General features: G+C 43.8%; 1 protein-coding gene across 1 annotated transcript; it reads left to right on the top strand.

Moving 5' to 3' along the window:
• Positions 1-3873: 3873 nt before the first annotated feature.
• On the top strand, positions 3874-18706 carry LOC311144891 (squamous cell carcinoma antigen recognized by T-cells 3-like). The gene is made up of 19 exons (XM_084181061.1): positions 3874-4068; positions 4700-4826; positions 5122-5226; positions 5321-5505; positions 5759-5864; positions 10961-11085; positions 11369-11524; positions 12129-12267; positions 12475-12603; positions 12714-12791; positions 12882-12940; positions 13067-13176; positions 13294-13406; positions 13552-13628; positions 13863-14034; positions 14331-14803; positions 16058-16210; positions 17057-17247; positions 17460-18706. The coding sequence occupies exons 1-19, from the start codon at positions 3883-3885 to the stop codon at positions 17647-17649; spliced, it is 2874 nt and encodes a 957-aa protein (XP_084037187.1). The 5' UTR covers positions 3874-3882; the 3' UTR covers positions 17650-18706.
• The last annotated feature ends 501 nt before the right edge of the window (positions 18707-19207 follow it).

Below are 19207 nucleotides of genomic sequence, written 5' to 3'. Positions count from 1 at the left end.
TTTTGAAGCCATTCGGACGGGTTCATTGGGTTCATTTGACCAGCCCACCGTGAGAGAGGCATCTGGCTACGTGAGGATGCTACATGATGAAGATTTAATTTTTTTCCTGCGGCTTTTTCACAAAATCATGCCCCACGTCGACATTCTGTACCAGAAGCTACAGAAGAAGGACATCGATGCTGTCTTTATCAAACGTGCCCTCGACAGCTTCACAAGCAGTGTGCAGGCCATAAGGTAAGATTAAACAATATCATTCGATCTTTCTCAAAGCAGAGCTTTATTTGAAAATGTATGCATGAAAGGAGACTGCATTTGTGTTTGAAATTACATTATTCTCATTATATATGGCCAGTGGTGTAATCTAGCTTATTTTATATACTATGTGTACTGTACAGTGGTGCTCATAAGTGTATGAACACATTCTAAAGTTGACTAAAAAGAGGAATACAAAAATAAAAAAATCATCTTTTGGAAATTGATCTTAATGACTTAATTAAAAAAGTTGGAAAATCCAACCTTTAAGGACACCAATTTTCTTTTCTTTTTTATTCCTCTTTTTAGTCAACTTTAGCATGGGATCATAAGCTTATGAGCACCACTGTATACTGTGCTGAACATCCAGGCTATGTGAGACACAAAGGCTAACTTAAACACTAAAGACTTTATGCATCCCTGCCCATTTTAAGTGGAACTGAAGTATTTGTACTATACATGGATACATTGCATATACCTGTGCATCACATAGACAACAATACTGTACAAAGCCAACAAACACATTGGTCTGTTTGCCTTCAGGGACTCCTCTCAACAGCAGCTGCAAGAAGCAACAGGAGCCAAAAGACCCAGAACAGCTTTGAGAGAAGAGGAGAAGCAGAGGCTGTCTGAAGAGGTCTGCAACACCATCCTGGATCACACCAAAGAAAGGTTCTCTTTCTCTGGCCACCTTGTGAGTGCTACCTTATTGCAAGCAGACATGTTTGAAAGGTACTGCCATTCATTTCCTGATGAGGCTCTGAATGCCACTGTGAATGCATACCCCATGCTGAGCAAGGCAAAGCTCAAGACAGAACTATCTCTTTGGTACTTTGAGATTTATTTTAAACTGCAAAACTCTTACGCACCACTGTACTTTGTATACCAGGGTTGGCTGGCCTTCTCTAGTCACTCGTAGGCTCAGTCACTGGTATACTTTTATTTACAAAGCCATTTTGGGTTTACTACCTTTTTATTTGGGCATTTTTATTGTTCAGAAATGTGGTGGGTACTCTCTTCGTTCACTGGACTTTATCCTGCTAACTGTTCCAAATGTCAGAACTGAATTTGGTAAAAGGTATTTTATGTACTCTGCGCCATCGTCTTGGAACACCTTACAAAATAATTTTAAACTGGAAGAACTTGTCCCGATTGGTGTTTTTAAATCTCTGATGAAGGATTTTGAGGCTGATTCCCTGACCTGTCAATGTTTTTAATTTGCTGTTTTTGATATTGTTATACTCTTGTGAATTCATGAATGGTTTTTTACTAGATTACTTGTAGTTTTTCATGTTGTCTGTCTGTAATTTTTTGTAATGACTTGGTGCTGCCTATCTTGGCCAGGACGCTCTTGAAAAAGAGATTTTAAATCTCAATGAGCCCTTCCTGGTTAAATAAAGGTTAAATAAAATAAAATAAATCTCTGATCTATGAGAATCCTGAATTCAAGGGATGCTGTGGTGCACTGGCACTGTACCAGGTTCTCATGAGCTACAACCTCCAGGAGACGTTCTCTGAGACTGTGACTCTGTTGAACATCCTCATAACTACTCCCATGACAACAGCTGAAGCTGAGAGATGTTTCTCAACTTTGACACGAGTTAAGACATTCCTGCGAAATTCAATGGGCCAGGAACGTCTGAATGCACTGGCCATGCTTTCCATGGAAAGGGAACTAGTCCTCAGCATGCCTGATTTCAATGAGAAAGTCATTGAACGCTTTGCTGTATTGAAACAGAGAAGAGAACAGTTTCAGTACAAGTAATGTAGCCTCTCTCTCTCTTTGTCCCTCCCTGTCTGTCTCTTTAACACACACACGCCCAAATCAGTTCACAGTTGATGTTGTTTAAAATGGTTATTTTTCATTTAAAAAAAAGTAAAAAAATAAATAATCTGTTCATGTTCATTTTTACAAATCTATACAATTGGCCAGAATATGGTTGTTCATATTTACAAATCTATACAATTGGACAGAATATGGTTGTTCATTTTTACAAAGCCATACAGATAGCTGTGTTTACCTTTTCTAGAAATTACTTTCAAATTCTGTTTTCAGGCAAAATGTCTATCACTGTTCATTTTCACAAATCTATACAAGAGGGCAGAATATGGAAGTCTATAAAAATGTCTTATTACCAATAACTTGCATCAATGTTTTCAGTAGCCTCTATCAAAAGCTCCTGCTTGCTTGTTGTGAATTATGCTCAGGTGCACATATTTCCAATTCAACCATGAGGCAAAAAATGTGGTAAAAGCTCTTGTTGATCCTGCAATCTGAACAAATACCAAGATGCTGTATTTTCAGCTGATATTTCATTTGTTTATGGAAATGCATATTGTTTATGCAGTGTTGAGGAATGTGAAAGAACACCCTTGATTATTTTTACTGTGATAACTTATTTTGATTTTGTAAGCCAACACTTTTGAGATCAGTCAATAAATGCTTCTGGTATTGACTTATATGCTGCCCCTGTCTTCATGTTGTTGCTGGACATATCTTTTAAAAAATGTGTGTAGGTCACCTAAATCATCAGAAAAATTGCCCCCCCTGAGAATTTTTTAAGGAGCCGCCACTGCCTACCAGGCTGCTGGCCTGGAGTAGGATCAGATCACAGAGTTTCTAAACCCATAGGCGCAATATCGCGAGACTTCCGGGAACGCTTGCGAAGCAGACCAGGTCGGGGTTAGGGGTTAAAGAAGTCAATGAGAGAAGTGAAACATTCTTCCTTAGTTGTTAATTTTCTCGAAATCTAAAGTCACAACCTATATTCAATGTCTTAAGTAGTTATTACTCCAACCTCGTGAAATTCACAAACTGACACGTTTTCACAAAGTGTCATTAATTCATACTACAGAATTGTAGGCTGATACACAGCCAATACAGTATGTGGCAGCATGCACCTAAAAGATTTGTTTACGGACCGTCATAATACCGAAGAAGAAGAAGTTTGCGTCATGGATGACGTCACGCAAACACACGACAGTTTCGATTTTTTTATGCTCGAGAAGAAAAGGCGGTTGTCTGCTGTATAATTTTTTTTTGGCAGTATGCCGTGCTGTGGCGCCAAACAACAAGTTATTTTGTGCATTCAAATAACAAATTGTAATTAGTTGCAACATTTCTATTAAGTCTCATCTGCACAATAATATAGAGTGTAACGTAGCATATTGCCGCATTAGCATATACACAGGAATCATTTATTTCTGTGATCATATAAGAACACATAGATCTACATCTCACACTTTGCGTTTTACTCATGATATGGACGATGAACTGCAAAACAGAACTGCATAACAGTACAATAGGCTGCTTCTGTGCTTCTCATCATTGCACAGCGTGCACAGGGACGTCGGCCATTAAAATTGCCGTACTGGAGTCCCTCTTTTTAATTGCAGGGAGATTCGGTACCCGCTCTTTTCAGGAGGAATCTTAGCAAATGCAATGTATAGTGGTTATAGCTGTTATTGTCCAAGTAATATTAATAAATAGTTATTTGGTTGTGTTGTTTCCATGTAGGTAACAGATTACGTGACGTTTCGAATTTAGCATAGAATCAGAGGGTGGGTTTGCCAGCCAGGCTCTACCTTGGACAGCTCTCACTACTGTTACCAGGCAGACATAGTTCCAACATGGCAGCAACGGGGAACGCAGAAGAGACGCAGTTGCAAGAGATGGAGGAAGAGGCAGGGATGGAAAGGGAAAGAGATTCAGATGAAGAGGAGGGTATGGGAATCGAAAATTCCGACGACGAAGAAGACGATTCATCCGAGGATGATAAAGATAATGAAGCCGAAATTCAGCGTTTGGAGGAGCAGGTACGTTAGCTAGCTGACTAAGCTAACTGTGTTTGAGAAATGAATGGAAACCTAGCTAGCTATTTTAATCCACAGTGTTACAGCTAGCCGTATAACGTTTGATGTCAACTAGCTAACAACGTTGTTGGTTACATTGATTTAAAAGCAAACAACACATCACAAACAACAAGCTGGCTTGTTTGCAGACTTGCACCGCTTGTACTGCAAAGAAAGCTAGCTAGCTACCTAGTTAACGCTAGCTCGCATGCTAATAGTTAGCAACGTCGGCTAGCTATTAGTTGATGCCTCATTATTTAACTATCTAGTCAGCTAGCATGTTACCCAGCCACAATTATATAATACTTGTGAATATAATACCAGCCATCGTAATACCAGCCAACGTGCTTGAAGCTGTATTACAGCCTGTAAACACGTGCCCTTTCGGCGAGCTGCAGTTGGGAAAGGTAGCTAGCCAGTCAGCAACATCATTGAACAGTCAAGCTATCTGGTTGATGGCACAAGCAATACTCATTACAGTGTCTAGTTTACTTACATATTGTGTATTTGTTTGCTAACCAAAGACAACGTCTGTAAATACACCCCTAAGGTTGTTGGTCTGACTTGTCTTCTATGCTCTCTCTCTGACTTTCAGCTGTCCATCAATGCTTTTGACTACAACTGTCATGTGGATCTCATAAAACTCCTGAGGCAGGAGGGGGAACTGCCTCCACTGCGTAAGGCAAGGCAGAAGATGAGTGAGCTCTTCCCACTGACCGAAGGTTTGTGTCTGATGGCCTCTGGAGATGCAGCCGTCTTTATGCTTGGCAACTTTTATGATTGAGCTGAAGTGCTTTATGTTGTAGACTAGATTAAATATAAAACTCGTTGCAAGAAGGTCTGCTGCTCCTTTTGTGATTAATTGGTGTGAAGAAGCCTTTTATGTATGATGATGATTCAGTAATTTGGAACAAGGTTTACTGTTTCATAATTTATGTGAAAACTGATGGTTTCATTGTTGTAAACATACTGAATGTTATTGTGAACTCTATAAAGCTGACTTGTCCTCTCCTGCAGAGATTTGGCTGGACTGGCTCAAGGATGAGATCCGCCTAACCGAGGAGGAGCCGAACCGGGAGAAAGTCTACGAACTCTTTGAGACAGCTGTGAAAGATTATATCTGTGAGTTCTGTCCCCACTCATTGGATTGTGTTACGATTCTATATGATGTGATGTTATTGTAAAGTAAACATTGAAATTCTTGTGTGGCCTTCAGGCCCTGAAATCTGGCTGGAGTATGCCCAGTACTCTATCGGGGGCATGGGACTGCCTGGTGGGATGGAGAAAGTGAGGTCCATCTTTGAGAGAGCCCTGACAGCCGTGGGGCTGCACATGACCAAGGGGGCGACTGTGTGGGAGGCTTACAGGGAGTTTGAGAACGCCATACTGGCAACTGTTCAGGTGAGCGCCCCTGAAGAATAATGATCTCAAGTAGCTGCAACATGCTGCTCATTTTTCTATATCTCCCCATGTCTATATTTCTTAGGGTGTTTTGTATAATACCATCTGCTAAATTAATGATGGTATATTTTCCTTATATCTTCAGTCTTGGGCAGAAATGTTAAAAAAGCATGATTGAATGCAATCCGATATTACACAAACCAGGCTCTTTGCTGGATTTTGACTCAGTTTTCTCTCCCTGCTTTTTCCTCAGCCTCCCCCTGGCAGCGTCCCCACCCGTGAACAGCAGGAGCTTCTGAACACTCAGCTCGAGCGCATCCACACTCTGTTCCGCCGCCAGCTGGCCATCCCCTTAATGGGTAAGGCTCCCCCTGCTCCACTCTGGAGGGGATGCTGTACAGAGGGTGGGGGGGGGGAATAACATGTCCTTGAGAGGCTATTATGGCACACTTGGGAGGTACCCATCACAAATACCTTTCAGGACTGAGACGTGGAGAGCCAGTGCAATGCTTCGTAGACAACGGGTGTAAACTAACAGTGAAATGCTTAGTTACGGTCCTTTTCCAACCATGCAGATTTAAAGATCAGAAACAAAAATAAAAAAAATTAAATGTGACAGTGAATAACTAATAAATAAAAATAACATGGCTATATATAGGGAGTAGAAAATAACATTGCTATATACATGGAGTACCAGTACCGAGTTGATGTGCAGGGGTACGAGGTAATTGAGGTAGCTATATACTGTACATATAGGTAGGGGTAAAGTTACTAGCAGCAGCGTATGTGGTGAGTGTGAAAGGTGTGTGTGTTGGGGTGTCCGTGTAAGTATGTGTGTGGGTCGAGTCCAGTGTGTGTGCAGAGTCAGTGCAAAAACGGGTCAATGCAGGTATTCCGGGTAGCCATTTGGTTAGCTGTTTAGAAGTCATATGGCTTTGGGGTAGAAGCTGTCCAGGGTCCTGTTGGTTCCAGACTTGGTGCATTAGTATTGCTTGCCGTGCAGTAGCAGAGAGAACAGTCTGTGGCTTGGGTGACTGGAGTCTTTGACCATTTTTGGGCCTTCCTCTGACACTGCCTGGTATAGAGGTCCTGGATGGCAGGGAGCTCGGCCCCAGTGATGTACTGGGCCGTACGCACTAACCTCTGTAGCGCCTTGCGGTTGGATGCCAAGCAGTTGCCAAACCAAGTGGTGATGCAGCCGGTCAAGATGCTCTCGATGGTGCATCTGTATAACTTTTTGAGGATCTGAGGGCCCATGCCAAATCTTTTTAGCCTCCTGATGGGGAAGAGGTGTTGTCGTGCCCTCTTCACGACTGTGCTTGTCTGTTTGGACCACGATAGATCCTTAGTGATATGGACACAGAGGAACTTGAAGCTCTCGACCCGCTCCACTACAGCCTCGTCGATGTGAATGGTGGCGTGCTCGGCCCTCTGTTTCCTGTAGTCCACAATCAGCTCCTTTGTCTTACTGACGTTGAGAGAGAGGTTATTGTCCTGGCACCACACTGCCAGGTCTCTGACCTTCTCCCTATAGGGTGTCTCATCGTTGTCGGTGATCAGGCCCACCGCTGTTGTGTCATTGGCAAAATTAATGATGGTGTTGGAGTCGTGCTTGGCCACGCGGTTGTGCGTGAACAGGGAATACAGTAGGGGACTAAGCACGCACTTCTGAGGGGCCCCGTGTTGAGGGTCAGCGTGGCGGATCTGTTGTTGCCTACCCTCCCCACCTGGGGGCGGCCCATCAGGAAGTCCAGGATCCAGTTGCAGAAGGTGGAGTTCAGTCCCAGGGACCTTAGCTTAGTGATGAGCTTGGAGGGCACTATGGTGTTGAACGCTGAGCTGTAGTCAATGAACAGCATTCTCACGTAGGTGTTCCTTTTTAGGGCTGACCCAATTTTTAGTCGAGCAGTTGCAAAAAAAACAATGTTTTATGGCACATGTCTTGATCGATGCCTATCTCAGTGGACTATTCCATTCCTGAGGTGGCACACCAGTATCACCAGTAGTACATTTACTGTTAATTCCCATAATTAGTAATCTACAATGTTTGTTTGGTTATCGTAAATCAGTTAATGCATTCAATATATTATTATTACAGTCGTTTACAGTTCTCATTGTTGGAGTGGACACGTTGTTTGCAGAGTGTACAACCTAGGCTACACTTGTGAGGGACAAGTTTTGGTTTATTTCATTCCATTTACGAGTTTTTATTTGGAGCGCTCCTGTCAATGTTTAGTAAGGACATGCACCTGATTACACATAGAAGTAGGCCTATGCTACCTGGCCTGCGCACCAATGTAGCGTTATAAATGTGCACATTTGGGGATCTGATACTATTTCTGATTGTCTTAACGCACCACCACTAATGAGCTGTGGAGCTTCTCAAAGTAATGTTTTCTTCAACTCAAACATTAAGTAAACAAAGTCAGTTTTTACATCCATTGAGAATGACAATAGTTCCTCAATGTAGCCTATTTGAAAAATCTTTCCAGCACTCTCCCTTTTGATAACCACTCGTCGTGAAAGGGAAAAAAAATGTCATGCTCTGATCCAGTAGAAACGTCATAAAATAGGCCTTTCTGATTTACTTCTTATCCCTTCCGCAAATAGCCTACAGCTGTGTCTGTATGGAGCTCACTGGCACGGGAAACTGAGGGTCCAGAATATTTTATACAATGTTGCAAGTTTATTAGCACAAGCTTTTGGCTGGACCAAGTTGATAGTTGATACATTATTTGAAGTTCCTTGTAGACAGGCCATGTGTAGCCAATGTGATTTATTTTAATCAGGATCTTTTCTACCTGCAGGCTGCAATGTTTTTATTTGTTGGCGTTATGTAGGCTATTTTTTACATAGTTGGCAATATAATATAATTTTCATTTAGATATAATTGTATTAATCACATGACAATGATTTTGAGATACGACAACTTTATTATAAAATAAATGAAACTGTTCCACGAAAATGTGCATATGAAAATCATAACTGGCATGCAGATCGGTAGAAAGGGTAAGATAAAAAGGTTGCCAACCCCTGGTGTAGCCAATTACCGGCAACTTCGGGAGCATAATGGCAGAATCTGCGAAGGCCAGCAGCAGTGGGAGGCGGTGGTTCGGGAACAGGTTTTTTTTCTTCTGGTTTTCTTGATCTCTGGCTCCCTCTTGAGTCATTTTTGTGTCTTAATTAATCACAGTGTACTTAAAGCATCATTTTACATTTACATTTTAGTCATTTAGCAGACGCTCTTATCCAGCGCGACTTACAGTTTGTGATCAGACAAGTTTATTTGATTAAAACACATAGGGCAGGGTTCTTCAATTCCAGTCCTGGAGGGCCGAAACACCTCTGTTTTTCATCCTCTCCTTCTAATCAGGGGCTAATTCAGACCTGGGACACCAGGTGAGTGCAATTAACTACCAGGTAGAAATAAAAAACAGAAGTGTTTCGGCCCTCCAGGACCGGAATTGAAGAACCCTGACATAGGGTGTGTCTATATATGGGCAAATACACGTTTTTTACTTTAGAGAAGTCGATTGGTCGAAAGAACAGATTCTTAGTCGACCAAGATTTTTTAGTCGGGGAGAGCCCTAGTTATTTTTGTCCAAGTGGGAAAGGGCAGTGTGGAGTGCAATAGAGATTGCGTCATCTGCGGATCTGTTGAGGTGGTATGCAAGTTGGAGTGGGTCCAGGGTGTCTGGGATGATGGTGTTGATGTTAGCCATGACCAGCCTTTCAAGGCATTTCATGGCTACAGATGTGAGTGCTGATAGTCATTTAAACAGGTTACCTTGGCGTTCTTGGGCACAGGGACTATGGTGGTCTTCTTGAAACAAGTAGGTATTACAGACTGGGTCAGGTAGAGGTTGAAAATGTAGCTGCTGGTCAGCGCATGCTCTGAGTACGCGTCCTGGTAATCAGTCTGACCTTGTGAATGTTAACCTGTTTAAAGGTCTTACTCACATTGGCTATGGAGAGCTTCAAGGCAGTGTCGAAGCGAGCATGGAAGGCATTTAGCTCATCTGGTAGGCTCGTGTCACTGGGCAGCTCGTGGCAGGGTTTCCCTTTTGTAATCCATGATAGTTTGTAAGCCCTGCCACATCCAATGAGCATCAGAGCCGGTGTAGTAGGATTAGATCTTAGTCCTGTGTTTTTACGCTTTGCTTGTTTGATGGTTCGTTGGAGGGCGTAGTGGGATTTCTTATAAGCGTCCGGGTTAGTGTCCCGCTCCTTGAAAGCGGCAGCCACATTTACATTTTAGTCATTTAGCAGACACTCTTATCCAGAGCGACTTACAGTTAGTGAGTGCATACATTTTCCATACTGGCCCCCCGTGGGAATCGAACCCACAACCCTGACGTTGCAAGCGCCATGCTCTACCAACTGAGCTACAGGAGGCCCAATAGTCTTTAGCTCAGTGCGGCAGCTCTAGTCTTTAGCTCAGTGCGGATGTTGCCTGTAATCCATGGCTTCTGGATGGGATATGTACGTACGGCCACTGTGGGGACGACGTCATCGATGCACTTATTATTGAACACAGTGACTGATGTGGTAAACTCCTCAATGTGGTAAACTCCAGTCTGTGCTAGCAAAACAGTCCTGTAGCTTAGCATTTGCTTCATGGGACCACTTCCGAATTGAGCGTGTCACTGGTACTTCCTGTTTGAGTCTTTGCTTGTAAGCAGGAATCAGGAGGATAGAGTTATGGTCAGATTTGCCAAATGGAGGGAGAGCTTTGTATACGTCTCTGTGTGTGGAGTAAAGGTGATCTAGAGTTTTTTCCCCCTCTAGTTGCACAGGCGACATGCTGGTAGAACTTAGGTAAAATTGATTTGTTTTCCTGCATTAAAATTACCGGCCACTAGGAGAGTTGCTGAGTGTTGCTTTCTCTTACTATGTGGCTTTTGATAGACTCAATAGAGGTTTACAGAGAAAGCACTCATACTCACCAGGCCCAGTAATGTGGTCCCTGACCAGCCTTTCATCCAAGCGCAGGACTGGCCAAGAGATAGCCAGATGGTCTGGCATTGTCTGCTGCCTTTTTTCTGGTCCGGCTGAACGGCCACTGGAGGCATTTCTGGAATAGCTAAACCCATCTCTCGCTTCTATGACCTGTGCCAACCATGGTGCCAACGCTCAGTGTATAATCCCTCCTTATCTATGGCCTGTCAGTCACTGCTTTCTACCTCCACAAGATGATGGCACAAAGAAAAAGAAAACATGGCTGTGTGCTATTGGTAAAATGTGGACAAACTCAATGTCAAAAGCCAACATCCTTCTGAATGAGTTTTAACCTTTTGGTGTTCCTCCCTTGAATTTATTGTAATAAATGCACAGAATGCTCTTTTATATAATCACCTTCATTCTAAGCCACACTTAGAATGTGGCTGAGTGTTGAATGCATATTCAGGGTTGACCGTGTGAAAGGTTTCTCCTAATGAAAGCTGCTCTTTTACAGACATGGAAGGAACATATGCAGAGTATGAGGAGTGGTCTGACCAGGGGGTGTCTGAAACAGTCTCCCAGAAGTACAAGAGAGCCCTGCAACAGATGGAGAAGAGCAAGCCTTATGAGGAGACTTTGGTACTTACCTAGATTGTATTCTACTCTGGACATTTTGTACCATACTGTTTGTTTTGGAAGGATTTTCAATGGATCTGAAGCATTCAATTCTGATTGCACTGCCTAGAAAGTAGCAGTAGATTAGTAGTAAAGTTTTGTATCGTTTTAAGCATTATGTGCTTAAGCAAATTGATTGCTTTTTCCTACATGTACCTCTGAAATCATTGTGAGTCTTGGTGTGAGTCTGTATGCTAGACATGGTCGTCTGCTCAATGCCTTTAACATGCCAACGTTTGTGTTTCAGATGGCAGCCGAGCCGCCCAAGCTGGCAGAGTATCAGACCTACATTGACTATGAGCAAAGGGAGGGTGACCCGGCACGGATCCAGATCATCTTTGAGCGGGCACTGGCAGATAACTGCCTGGTACCAGACATGTGGGCCAAGTACACCAAGTACCTGGTGAGTATCCCCCAGCCCCTTCCACTGCACCGCACCGGGTGACGTGCTGCACTGGGCTCATTTTAATTACTCACAGCCAGCCGTCTCTCGCTCTCTCCAGCAGCTCCTGAAATTTATTCATGGCCTTTTAATTGCTTTAATGGGATGGTAATGAGATGCTGAGATCGCAACCCTAAACATGGACAACATCCAGTAATTCATCAGAGCCTGGGCGTTTCACCAGTTTGATGAAAAAACAAAAGTTTAATCTTATTGTTCCAAACCTGTAATCCATTAGGCTCTTTTTAAGAAGCCACGTTTTGGCCTCCTGCATATACTAAGGGAAGTGATTAAATTGATGGAGGTGCGATTTAACTGCATTATATGCTTCCACACATGAATCAAGTTATGACGTTGCCTAATGGTGTTGGGCAGTATAGTATTCCTTGTGCAGCGTTATGATGGAAAATGAACGCTATCCCACAGGTTCACCTTTCTAGCAAACAAGTCTGTTATCACCCAGGTAGAAATTACTGTAGATTTACGGTCTTTGAGTTCCTTGTCAATGTGGGTTGTGATTTATTGTTGGATTGTTTTATTAACAAGTATTTTGCTGTTGCCTCAGGATCGTCAACTAAAAATCAAAGACCTGGTCCTGTCCTCTCACGACCGTGCAGTCAGGAACTGCCCCTGGACCATGGGCCTGTGGAAGAACTACCTGCTTGCCCTGGAGAGGCATGGGGCCAACCACCACACTATATCAGGTAAGCACTAGACCACAGGTGGGTTATGGAGGCATCACTCATATGTGTCATGTATTGTGTGGATGTAAACAAGGAGATTTCAAACTGAATTGAAACATACATTTCATTCATAAGGGGTGAACTTGTTTAAAGATGTTGTATCGCCCCTATTATTGATACTGGGACTTCGGAATCATGAAAGACCATCTCTTTTTTTCCCCTCCACAGACATTTTTGAAAAGGCCCTGAATGCCGGTTTCATACAAGCCGCAGATTACGTGAATATCTGGGAAGCATACCTCGATTACCTGAGGAGGCGCGTCAATTTCAGCAAAGGTGAAAGCACCTTAACATTGGGTAATGCAAAGTAATTGAACTAATAAGATCTTATTTGTGGTGTGGGGAAAGTAAAATGTATGGATGAAAGAAGTCCTCTATTGATAATGGTGTTGTTCTTTCTTTTCCAGAGTCGAGCAGAGAGCTGGAGGAGCTGCGGGCAGCCTTCACCCGTTCTCTAGACTATATGAAACAGGACGTGGAAGAGAGTAAGTCGACCTGCAGCCTGTGTACAGTACTCATCTTGGTCCTTGTGTGTTTGTGTTGGAGACTCACCACTGTGTCTTGCTCCTGTCTAGGATTTAGTGAAAGTGGAGACCCTTCCTGTACCATCATGCAGGTCTGGGCAAAGATAGAGGTAAGGGTGAAGATCATGACAAACTTGTCTTGTGTTCACTTGCTCCTATCATTGCAGATACAAGTCAGTGCAAAAATAGCATCTATACAAATTAAAATGTGATTTTATACAATTTTTTCTTTCTAGGCCCTGCATTGTAAGAACATTCAGAAAGCTAGAGAACTGTGGGACAGCATCATGACAAAAGGGAATGCCAAATTCGCTAACATGTGGCTGGAGTACTATAACCTGGAGAGGTCAGTGAGGTCACTCTTTAGTGGTCACCTGTGAACTGTTGATTTGATGGTTAGAGACCTTGATTTATCAGTGACAAATCTGATGGTGGTTTTGTGATATGGGTTGACTCTTTGCAGGTCGTACGGAGACGCTCTTCACTGCAGGAAAGCCCTCCACAGGGCCGTCCAGTGTACTACCGACTACCCAGAGCATGTGTGTGAGGTCCTGCTCACCTTTGAGAGGGTCGAGGGTGAGTCTGTGATAGAAATGTCATGAATAAGTGGACAGGTATCAGAGGTGTCAGTTGGTGTGATGGATTGGCTGATTTGTAGAAAACATAACACATAAATCATGGTGTGAGTGTTTCAGTGCAGTTTGTTGTGTGTCACCACCAGGGTCTCTGGAGGACTGGGATGCAGCGGTGCAGAAGACTGAGACAAGGCTGAACAGAGTCAACGAGCAGAGGGCCAAGGTAAGATGACCCTGCAACACTCACAACACTGCTGCTAGCTAGGCCTGTGGACATAGTAGGACGTTGATTATACTGGGCAGGGGAGGATGGAAGGATGAGTTGGGGTTGTAAGGGGAATGGGAACAGTTGTAGATTTTTATAACAGAATTGAAAGGAAAAAACAAACGTTTTGCTTGTGCAGCTGTCTGTTTCTGTGCTGTCATGTTCATAACTTCATCCCTGTCCATCTCTCAGGTGGCAGAGAAAGAGGCCCATCTGGTCCGACAGGAGGAGGAGAAGACTGAACAGCGACGGAGGGCCAAGGCAGACAAGAAGAACCAGAAGAAGGGCCAGAAAGGCAGCAGGCCTGGGGAGAAGAGGAAGGCAGAGGACGAGGACAACGACGATGAGTGGGGGGAGGAATCAGGTAAGGAGAGACATCATGATGATCCTACCTTTTTTATTGTTTTATTTTTTACATAGGAATTTTATTGCTTGGTCTCCGCTTATGCTAACAAAGTGGCATGTATAAAAGTAATCCTGTGTGTTTGCTAAACTTTGTGTCACCTCTCTGTGCAACAGTAAGTAAGTAGCCTTGAGCCACTCATAGGGCAGGAGCCTATCTCCTGATTCTGTAGCGTGAGGCAGCTTGATGTACAAGTACACCACCTGGACGCTAGTCTATTGCAGGGCCTTACACCTAATTTATCTCCTGTGCAACAGAGCAACCTCCAAAGAGGCACCGAGGGGAGGGCAACCAGGGCAGCTTCAGGGGAGGAGGCGCTGAGGAGTTCATGGAGACAGAGAGTGGACTGTTTGGGAGGAGAGCCCCCCCTTGCCGCAGACAGGAACCCCCGGGTGCTAAAAGGGGCCAGCAGATGGCACCAGCCACCGTACGGAAGACCCAGGAAGACAATCCAGAGCAACGCAAGGATGACTGCAGTGTGTTTATCAGTAACCTGGCCTTCAGCATGGAGGATCCAGAGAAGAGACTGAAGGAGTTGTTTGAGCCCTGCGGTCCTGTCCAGTCGGTGCGCCCCGTCTATGCTGCCAAGGGCTTCAGAGGGTACTGCTACGTACAGTTTGAGGGCAAAGTGTCCGTGCCCGAGGCCCTGAAGATGGACCGGCGAGAGGTGGACGGCAGGCCAATGTTCGTATCGCCCTGTGTGGATAAAAACAAGAACCCTGATTTTAAGGTGAGCGTGAGACCCATCTACATTGAACAAAAAATATAAACGCAACATGTAAAGTGTTGAGCCCATGTTTTATGAGCTGAAATAAGATCCAAGCAATGTTCCACAAACAAAACCTTTCTCTAAAATGTTGTGCACAAATGTGTTTACATCCCTGTTCTCCTTTGCCAAGATAATCCATCCACCTGACAGGTGTGGCATATCAAGAAGCTGATTAAGCAGCATGATCATTACACAGGTGCGCCTTGTGCTGGGGACAACAAAAAGCCTCTCTAAAATGTGCAGTTTTGTCACACAACACAATACCACAGATGTCTCAAGTTTTGAGGGTGCGTGCATTTAGCATGCTGACTGCAGGAATGTCCACGAGCTGTTGCCAGATCATTTAATGTTAATTTCTCTACCATAAGCCGCCTCCAACGTTTCAGAGAATTTGGCAGTACGTCCAACCGGCCTCACAACCGCAGACCATGTGTATGGCGTTGTGTGTCCGAGCGGTTTGCTGGTGTCAACGTTGTGAACAGAGTGCCTCATGGTGGGGTTATGGTATGGGCAGGCATAAGCTATGGACAATGAACACAATTTCATTTTATTGATGGCAATTTGAATGCACATGGATACCGTGACAAGATCCTGAGGCCCATTGTCGTGCAATTCATCCGCCGCCATCACCTCATGTTTCAGCATGATAATGCACGGACCAATGTCGCAAGGATCTGTACACAATTCCTGGAAGCTGAAAAATGTCCCAGGTCTTCCATGGCCTGCATACTCACCCATTGAGCATGTTTGGGATGCTCTGGATCGATGTGTATGACAGCATGTTCCAGTTCCCGACAATATCCAGCAACTTCGCACAACCATTGAAGAGAAGTGGTACAACATTCCACAGGCCACAATGAACAGCCTGAACAACTCTATGCAAAGGAGATGTCGCCCCGCATGAGGCAAATGGTGGTCACACCAGATACTGACTGGTTTTCTGATCCACGCCCCTACCTTTAAAAAAAAGATATCTGTGACCAACATATGCATATCTGTATTCCCAGTCATGTGAAATCCATAGATTAGGGCATAATGAATTTATTTCAATTGACTGATTTCCTTATATGAACTGTAACTCAGTCAAATCTTTGAAATTGTTGCCTGTTTTTATATTTTTGTTCAGTATGTTAGTTTTGATTTAGGGGTGGATGAATGGAATGGTGGTTTCACCATGTAGATAGTGAGTTACTCTTTTAATGTCTCTTCCTCTAGGTGTTTAAGTACAACACAAACCTGGAGAAACACAAGATATTTATCTCGGGCCTGCCTTTTTCCTGCACCAAGGAGCAGCTGGAGGAGCTGTGCAAGGATCAAGGCACCATCAAAGACATCCGTCTGGTCACCAACCGCTCAGGCAAACCCAAGGTGAGGAGGCATAACTCTGGGAGGTTAGGCTGTACAGGTCTGGGGCTGGAGGTTAGGATGCCTGGGGCTGAGAGGTTAGGATGCCTGGGGCTGAGAGGTTAGGATGCCTGGGGCTGAGAGGTTAGGATGCCTGGGGCTGAGAGGTTAGGATGCCTGGGGCTGAGAGGTTAGGATGCCTGGGGCTGAGAGGTTAGGATGCCTGGGGCTGGGAGGTTAGGATGCCTGGGGCTGGGAGGTTAGGATGCCTGGGGCTGGGAGGTTAGGATGCCTGGGGCTGGGAGGTTAGGATGCCTGGGGCTGGGAGGTTAAGCTATACAGGCCTGGGGCTGGGAAATCTGGGCCTGGGAGACTAGAAGGCCTGGGGCTGGGAGGTGGGTGAGGCTGTACAGGTCTGGGGCTGGGAGGTGGGTGAGGCTGTACAGGTCTGGGGCTGGGAGGTGGGTGAGGCTGTACAGGTCTGGGGCTGGGAGGTGGGTGAGGCTGTACAGGTCTGGGGCTGGGAGATCTGGGCCTGGGAGACTAGAATGCCTGGGGCTGGGAAGTGAGGCTGTACTGGTCTGGGGCTGGGAGGTGAGGCTATACAGGTCTGGGGCAGGGAGGTTAGGTATTTTTCTCTATCCAGATGTTAGGTTTAGAGTATTTAATTTGCTCTTGAGTTTTCCAATTGAGTAATAAGTTAGTAACTTATATTTGTTGTAATGTGTTTAATATTACACCCATCTTTGTAAACATCCAAACATATAATTTGAATCACACATGTAGAAGCTCCATTTACTTACACACGTAAAATGGATAGCTCTCATGGGAGTTGCTGCTCTAATGTGCTGCTGTGGCGTGTCTCTGCAGGGTCTGGCATACGTGGAGTTTGAAGATGAGACTCAGGCCTCCCAGGCCGTGCTGAAGTTGGATGGCACCGTACTACAGGAACACACACTCTCTGTTGCCATTAGCAACCCACCTCGCAGAAATGCAGCCGACAAGCCTGACTTCAGCAGGCCCATGGGAGCCATGATGCCCCGGGCTATGGTCTATGGATCGTAAGTTGGCCAACGCTCTAGTAATAATAGACTCTTCTAACAAGGAAAGATGTTACCCTGACGATAGTACTCAATACTAATATCCGATTGGCTATGTTTCTCCAACTCATGAAACATAAGCTGCCTTTTAAATCGGCTATTCTCACCTGTTCACTGAATAAATATATAGATGTGAATTTGAGAGCTCTGATTCCTTTGGTTTTATTTTTCAGAAGGGGAAAAGGGCGAACCCAACTCTCACTAATCCCTCGTTCCCTACATCGGCAGACTGGATCAGAAAGTAAAGCAGAAAATGGGACTGCACCTAAACCCACAGGGGGTGCATCCGAAGACGCTGGGTTTGACGCACACGCCAAGCCCATGTCCAATTCAGACTTTGCCAAAATGCTTCTCAAAAAGTGAAAATTATGGAAAAACAAAAGTAATAAAATAACTCCCTTTTGTATGGAAAGCCATCTTGTGTCCTTGAGGAGAAGAAATGGCAGATATTGTGCTGTAAGTGTTTGACTCTCCTTTAAATCACTCCCATGGCCTCATTCTCCTTGTCACTTTTTGTGAGAAAGCCTTAATCTCCCTGGCTCCTTCAACTGGTCCCAAACCACATATTACCATCCCTTTGAACAATGATTGATTGATATTGCCTTTGAAAAAGTGTGAGAATCTCTGTTTTAATGACCAATTTCGGCTTGGTTTTTTTAGATTGGAAAAGGTGTTTTTATAGAAGACGTAATATGTGTAAATTATTTTGTTCTGGATTGAGGAAAGGGTTTGACAAATTCTGAGTTTAGTATTTGCCATGCTAAAACAACCCAGCTTGTGAATCATGTTTCTTGTTGTTTTAAAAGGTATATGCAAGACCTTGACATTTTATGAGATGTGTTATAGATTGTGTATATGTATTACAACAATGAAAATAATTTCCCCGTTTGTGTTTTAAGTAAAGATTAACCCATTTTGAATATCATTTTTGTGCATCTCTGAGCAATGTTCTATCGATTCCGGGGGTCATTTCATGTTTATCTGAGCTATTTGCTGTTCAAGCAGGCAGAAATACAGCCACTATGATGCGTTTTGCATCAGATAAACATGAAATGACCCCGGGAATCGATAGCCGATCGCTCAGAGATGCACAAAAACAATAACGTTCAGAATGGGTGAATCTTTCCTATAAGGCAACTTAAGATGTCAACATACCACTAACATCTTTTGCGTCCCTTACAGGGCAGCTAACATGCAACGATATTTGTTCCCAGCCAGTGAAAGACTAATGCTTCGCTTTACAGAATATTACCTTAAACTGCAGTTGTACAAATAATTTATTTGCAGATGTACTACTTCCTCACCTGTTCTGTGCTCACATTTTAGAATGTAGTTTTCAAAAGTCTTTGTCCATACGAAACAAAAAAGAAAAGGCATGTCTCAATTATAGCTGTTAAAATCCTTTGTTACTAATCCCTTACTGAGACTTTTATTGCTGGCACTATAATTTAACAGGTAGCATGTAACCCGGCACCCCATTTTTTTTTGCCAATCTGTCCACAAGTGAATCTTTGCAGCTGTTTGATTGCAAGAGCACTTCATGTCCATGTATCAAATCTGCCTACAATATCAATAAGTTCAGTAAGTGATAACATCATGGGAATGTAGGTTTATACTTAATTCAGAACTGTCTCCTTTTCCTTTCAAATTAAATCGACAAGTAACCCTGTTTTGATGAGTGGGGAACGTCAAATGTGTGTTCACACACACCCAGTGGTAGGCCATAGTTTTGTAATACATTTCTATGTTTGAGAATTATTAGCTATATCTATCAATGTTCTATCACCACAGTGGCCTAATCCAGGGTTTCCCAAACTTGGTCCTGGGCCCCCCCCCCGGTGCACATTTTGGTTTTTGCCCTAGCACTACATAGCTGATTCAAATAACATCATCAAGCTTTCATTATTTGAATCAGCTGTGT

This window comes from Coregonus lavaretus (genome assembly GCF_964263955.1).
Source record: "Coregonus lavaretus genome assembly, chromosome: 17".
NCBI classification, from domain to species: Eukaryota; Metazoa; Chordata; class Actinopteri; order Salmoniformes; family Salmonidae; genus Coregonus; species Coregonus lavaretus.
The sequence above is the reverse complement of the archived record's forward strand: the minus strand, read 5'-3'. Positions and strand labels throughout refer to the sequence as shown.